The sequence below is a fragment of the Xiphophorus maculatus genome, chromosome 9, assembly GCF_002775205.1.
Source record: "Xiphophorus maculatus strain JP 163 A chromosome 9, X_maculatus-5.0-male, whole genome shotgun sequence".
Lineage (NCBI taxonomy): Eukaryota > Metazoa > Chordata > Actinopteri > Cyprinodontiformes > Poeciliidae > Xiphophorus > Xiphophorus maculatus.
In genome coordinates this window covers 29,688,231-29,693,847 of record NC_036451.1, presented here as the reverse complement: position 1 = coordinate 29,693,847, position 5,617 = coordinate 29,688,231, and the positions used below count along the sequence as shown (strand labels likewise).

The 5,617-nt window shown below is 42.2% G+C and overlaps 1 protein-coding gene across 1 annotated transcript; it reads left to right on the top strand.

Moving 5' to 3' along the window:
* The first annotated feature begins 2,225 nt into the window (after nt 1–2,225).
* On the top strand, nt 2,226–3,718 carry gadd45b (growth arrest and DNA damage inducible beta). Its single transcript, XM_005813922.2, has 4 exons — nt 2,226–2,469; nt 2,593–2,694; nt 2,808–3,030; nt 3,144–3,718. The coding sequence occupies exons 1-4, from the start codon at nt 2,426–2,428 to the stop codon at nt 3,255–3,257; spliced, it is 483 nt and encodes a 160-aa protein (XP_005813979.1). The 5' UTR covers nt 2,226–2,425; the 3' UTR covers nt 3,258–3,718.
* The last annotated feature ends 1,899 nt before the right edge of the window (nt 3,719–5,617 follow it).

Genomic DNA, 5,617 nt, shown 5'->3' with positions numbered 1-5,617 from the left:
TCAGATCCCAGCGATGCGTTCACTGACTGATCAAAGCGGTGATTTGATCAGCTCTGATTGGCTGATAACGAGCCTCATCACGCTGATCACATCAGAAATAATCAGATGCACTCATGGTGGACCATTAATCACCTGTGAGCATCAAAACAAAAAGAAATCACTTTAAAAAAATAAAGGTTTCTTTGATTGAATTAAAAATCTGCAGATAAAAAAAGTTGCCATCAAAGTTGGAGGGAATTTTGAGAAAGTTTGACTTTTTGCACATTTTATGAATAAAATATGAATTTCTTTCCCTTTCACCAAATAAATCAATAAAATGATTTGTATCTGTTCTTCTGTGTTTTATGGAATATTTGCACAAAATATCTCCAGTAGAAATGGGACAATGCTATTAATATAATAACTGAATAACTTTGTGCTTTATAATATTAACTTAGCTAATTATATTTGTTTATTCTCATTATGTTAAGGAAATGACTTCCTCTGGTGTTTATCGTTTTTTTAAAAAGTTAAATCGCATTGGATTTTATTTTCATTCTGTTTTATAATAATAATAATTCATTTAGGATCTAATTTTAATTTATTGTTGCTTTTTATTGCAAATAAAAAAACATTCTGCCTAATAGAAAAGTCTTTTAAATGTATGTGATTAAATAAATACATGTCAAGAATTTTAGAACAAAAATGAATAAAAACTATAAATAATGGAAAAAAAATACGGAAGATTTGCAGTTTTTTAACTGAACCAGCAGGTGGTGCTATAACATCAGCCATTCTCTCTGCAGGCTTCTTATGAAACCTTCACATCACAGATATAAAGATTCACCTCAAAACAAAGAGTTTAGAAAAACCAAATATATTTCTGAATTTGAAAACATGTTCGGAACGAGCCGATGTTTCATGTTGTGAAGAATAAATGTGATGAGCAGGTTGTAAAATGACGTTTTGCATCATGAATGAGTCATGATGACTCATCAGGAGCAACATTAGATAATCCTCAGAAATATTTATTATTTATATTTATTTATTTATTGTCTTTTTAGTTTTAAACACCCAAACACGTGATTGTTCTTTATTTCAAGAATGGAATCATTTAGATATCATAAGCTTCTTATTTTATTTATTATTTTTGTAAGTTTAGTAATTAGTTTTTTATTTTAAAATATAGCCTAGGAAAATACAGAATTTTATTCAAACTTCTTGCAGAAATTCTCTTTTACTCCACCCAACTGAAACTATATATTGATTATATTTGTTTTGATGCTCTGCAGGACAAACGCTCCTAAAATGTCATTTTCTCTCCTGACATTTCATGTGATTTTCATGCAACTTGCGCTCAGTTTCACTTTCATTTCTCAAAAAAAAACTCAGAAAATATGAAAGAGCACCAAACGGCTCCTGATGACCCATGAAACTCCCCACAAATCCCCCCAAGCAGAACCGTCCTGCCGGGACTCCCCCGGTCCAGACACGTCCTGCAGCGCTGCCGTGCCCAGCCTGGCCGCTGGGGGCAGCATGCGACCCGGTTCAGCCTGCAGGAACCCGCGTGTTGCGTGAAAACATGCAGCCTGCATGCGGGACAGAAGCAATACAGCTCAAACACACTCATTTATTTTATTCACTGCAACACATTCAGAAAATGTTTTATTAAGGCTTTGATCATTTGACCTTTGACCTCATGGTAGTTTCTAATCCTAAACATGCAGCTGACTGACTCGTGTTTATCACCGGACATTTTCCATTCTTTATTTTTAACTATTGCACAACCTGCATCATCATCATCATCATCATCATCATCATCAGCAGCAGCAGCAGCAGTCCGTTATCCAACCCGGCGGGCGCATGCCCCCAGCGCACGCGCCCGCCGGGTCACATGCCATGTGACATGAATTAGCCCAGGTGTGTGCTTTGAGGGGATTTTTTTTTTTTTTTTTTTGCACCATAAGAGTTTCTGGGAGCAGAAAGGAGGAAGATGTGGAAATTCCTCCAGTCAGTCAGAAAACAGGCAGAGAGAGAGAAAGAGAAAGAGGGCAGGAAGAGGAGGAGGGAATGCGGGGGATTCTCCGAAACCACCCACGTGGGATCGCTGGTATCAGCGCCACGCTTAGCCAATCAGCAGCGCGCTAAGAATTCTCTTTTGATCATCACGGACCAATCAGAAAGCTCTCTGCTGCGCGCGGCTCCCCCCGCTAAACTGCCGGTATAAATACGGGAGTTTCGGCTGTCAGAGGCAGAAAGCGACTTTACTCTCCACCGAACCGGACTTCTATCCGAACCAGAAGCACTTCTGTTCCGATCTGGATTATTCTACTGTTCTGTTTGGACTTTGTTTTTTCTCTTTCTGGAGTTTAACCGGACAGCGAGCGCCGTGGATTTAATTTATCCTTCTAACCTGGAGCTGGTGGAATATTATTCTGAGTTCAACATGACTCTGGAGGAGGTCGTCGGAACCAACAGCACCGAGCAAAAGTAAGGGTTTTGGCTGTGCGAAATTATGCACCAGGATGCACAGATGTTTAGACGTTACTTTTAGACATGTTGGTGCGTTACTGTGAGCTGTGCGTGGTTCTAACCGCCCCGGTGTCTCTGCAGGATGGAGACGGTGAGTCAGGCTGTGGAGGAGCTGCTGGTCGCGGCGCAGCGGCAGGACTGCCTCACGGTGGGGGTGTACGAGTCCGCCAAGCTCATGAATGTGTAAGTAGGAGTTAAAGTTCAACATTTAGGTGTTTTCTGTGGTTTAATCTCAACATTTAGGCGTTTTCTAGGTCTGTTGTTCTAACTTTCCTCTCCTCCTGGTTCCGCTGCAGAGATCCGGACAGCGTGGTTCTGTGTCTCCTCGCCACGGATGAGGAAGATGAGGATGACATCGCGCTGCAGATCCACTTCACGCTGCTCCAGGCTTTCTGCTGTGACAACGACATCAACATCGTGCGGGTTTCCGGCGTGCGGCGGCTGTCGCAGCTGCTGGGGGAAGACACCGGAGACAGCAACGGCAACGAGCCGCGGGACCTGCACTGCATCCTGGTCACGGTAAGTCCGCCTCCCCGGTCCTCTCGGTGCCTCTTCCTTCCTTCCGGTGCAGTTTGACTCGTACTTCCGGTTGTTTGTGTGTCCTAACGGCCGGTTCCGTGTTGCTTGTGCAGAACCCTCCAGTGCAGCCGCTGCAGTGCCAGGCCCTGCAGCACGTCAGCAGCTTCTGCGAGCAAAGCCGCTGCAGCAACCAGTGGGTCCCCTGCCTGGAGCTGCGGGACGGCTGACTGAACTGAACCGAACCGAACCGCCGTGCAGCGGTGAGAAGGAGTTGGATTTAAGCGACCCGACCTCCTGCAAGAAGAGGAGGAGCGGCTGCGATGGAGGAGAGAGAGGGGGGGGGAAGGGCTCCAGACCCTCCCGTGAGCCAGGACCGAACCGGCGGGAGCTCTCCAGCCGCGTGATATGGGTCGACCGGTTCTGAAAGCCGGACAGAGACGTGTTGGAGCTGCTGGAGGAGCAGCTGAGGAAGAAGAGAAAGAGGAAGCTGTTTTAAAGAGACAGCACGTGACTGGACTGATGAATGAGTGAAGAAGAGATGCACGTGGAGATGTGAACGGAGCTGCAGGTGTTTCGGCTTACCTGTGCGCATGCTCGGACTTAATCATGAACTTTCAGACACAATGAGATCATATGTTCAGATTAATCAATATGTTGACTGGATCTGACGAATAAACTGTTGAATACATTTACGATTCCTGAGTCATTCATCAGTGTGTGGGTGTGTGTGTGGTGCATGCCTTCTACCTTAAAAGGACAAATCATGAATCCAGTTCAGGGATGCTAAAGATGTGGCGCAAGGGCCATTTGTGGTCCTTTAAAAACTTATCCAGCAGTCCTTATCCACAGATTCATTTCACCAAACTGCTGATGGTAATCTGCTGAAAATAAATAAAGATGAAGTGATGCAAATCAGAATTATCTTCAAATGAAAACAAAAACTTTGACAGCACTAAAAACTTTCAATAACTTTACTTAAAACTGGAGTTTTAAAAAGAATGGTTCCGTTGTTCATTAAACCCCAGGGCTCTTCAGTCATTCTGGATTTCTGTTTTTCAAAGTTAACTTTACTTTTGATAAACTTACTTTCTTCATCTTACAGAAATAATCTGGATTTCTCTTCCATCAGAATCAGCATTAAAGCCTGTAGTAATCTGAATGGTAACACTGGGAGCTGATACCAACACTGCAAAAAATACCCTTAAAACAAGTTAAAAAATATAGAAAACAGGATGTTTTCAAATGTTATAAGTGAAAAAAACTGCCAATGCCTGTACTTTTCAAGAATTATTGACTTAAAACCTTGGCTCCTATGTCTTTCTGAAAAGTTACATGTAAATTAAATTTGTCTTAATTCAAGTGTACCAACATATTTTAACTAGAAACTAGACACAAATACGTGTTGTATGGGATCTGAATTGCATCAGTTCAAATCTAATTTATCTATACTTTTGGTTATTTAGTTTGGAGCAGAATATATAACAAATATTAATGCTGGTGCAACGACGTTAGCTAGAAGCTCAGAGTAGATAGATTTAACTACATTCCAACAGAAACATGACATCAGAAAAAGACATGTTGCCGTTATTCAAATACAGAAACTCCTTAAAGTCAGAGTGTGAAAAATGAAATGTGAATTTCACAGTTTTAATCCACAGCAGTTCTGCTCATTCACACGAATGCCATCAGATTCCAGCCGTCTGTTATTAAACTTACTGTGGAGGCTTCAGGCTGAATCACTACAATATCAGTCACATTCTGAGAGCATCAAGCCAATCAAAGAACCACGTGATCAATTAACAGATTTTCCCACCTGAGCTCCTGCAGAGTCGGGTTCTTCGGCAGCATCTCTTTTCCGGACCATACTGGTAGCTTCACATCTTCACATGATTTACTGAAAAGCTCCCAGTTCACTAATGATCTCCAACGTTCATGCGACCCAAGTCCGGTTTCTTGACGCTCTGAATGGCCTAATTTCGATCTTTTCATCCCCCAAATATGGAACCTAATGTGTATCTGACTGTTTTTAAAGCGTCTTCATGACTTCAGACTGGACGGTCATGTCGCATTTTAGCCGACTTATACGTCACTGACATGAGACATACGTCATAATTCTGCACCAGAAAAAGCCAGACGCGGTAAAATCAAGATGTAAACAATATTAATGGCTGACAATTCTAATTATGAAATTAAGAAAGCAGTTTGTGTTTGTCAGTGAACGCATCACATCCCAACCTAACAATTCCTGGTCCGGCTCCACATCCAAACAGACTACAGAACTACAGTTCGTAAGTTGCAGTAAATGCTTCACGAAAAGCCGTTAATGGTTGTTTTTTCTTTTTGTCATCTTCCTTCGTCTTGTCATTAGCTTGTGACGATACAATCGGCATCCATTGCTGAATAAACGTTCAAATCGATCCACAGACGGCGGGGTACATTGTTACTTCCGTAAACAAAGAACTGCCGCGTGACGTCAACGATCTTCTGCGCATGCGGGGCGCTTCGGGACGTAAACAGTTGACAGAAAAAAAGCAGAACAAAACGACCTGCTGTGTGAACGATTTTTATTTAATATTTCTTTAACCAG

Coding starts and splice junctions, on each gene's coding strand:
- gadd45b (XM_005813922.2), top strand. CDS start 2,426: ATGACTCTGGAGGAGGTCGTCGGAACCAACAGCACCGAGCAAAA. Junction 2,695..2,807: donor TCCGCCAAGCTCATGAATGT/GTAAGTAGGAGT, acceptor GTTCCGCTGCAG/AGATCCGGACAGCGTGGTTC. Junction 3,031..3,143: donor TGCACTGCATCCTGGTCACG/GTAAGTCCGCCT, acceptor TTGCTTGTGCAG/AACCCTCCAGTGCAGCCGCT.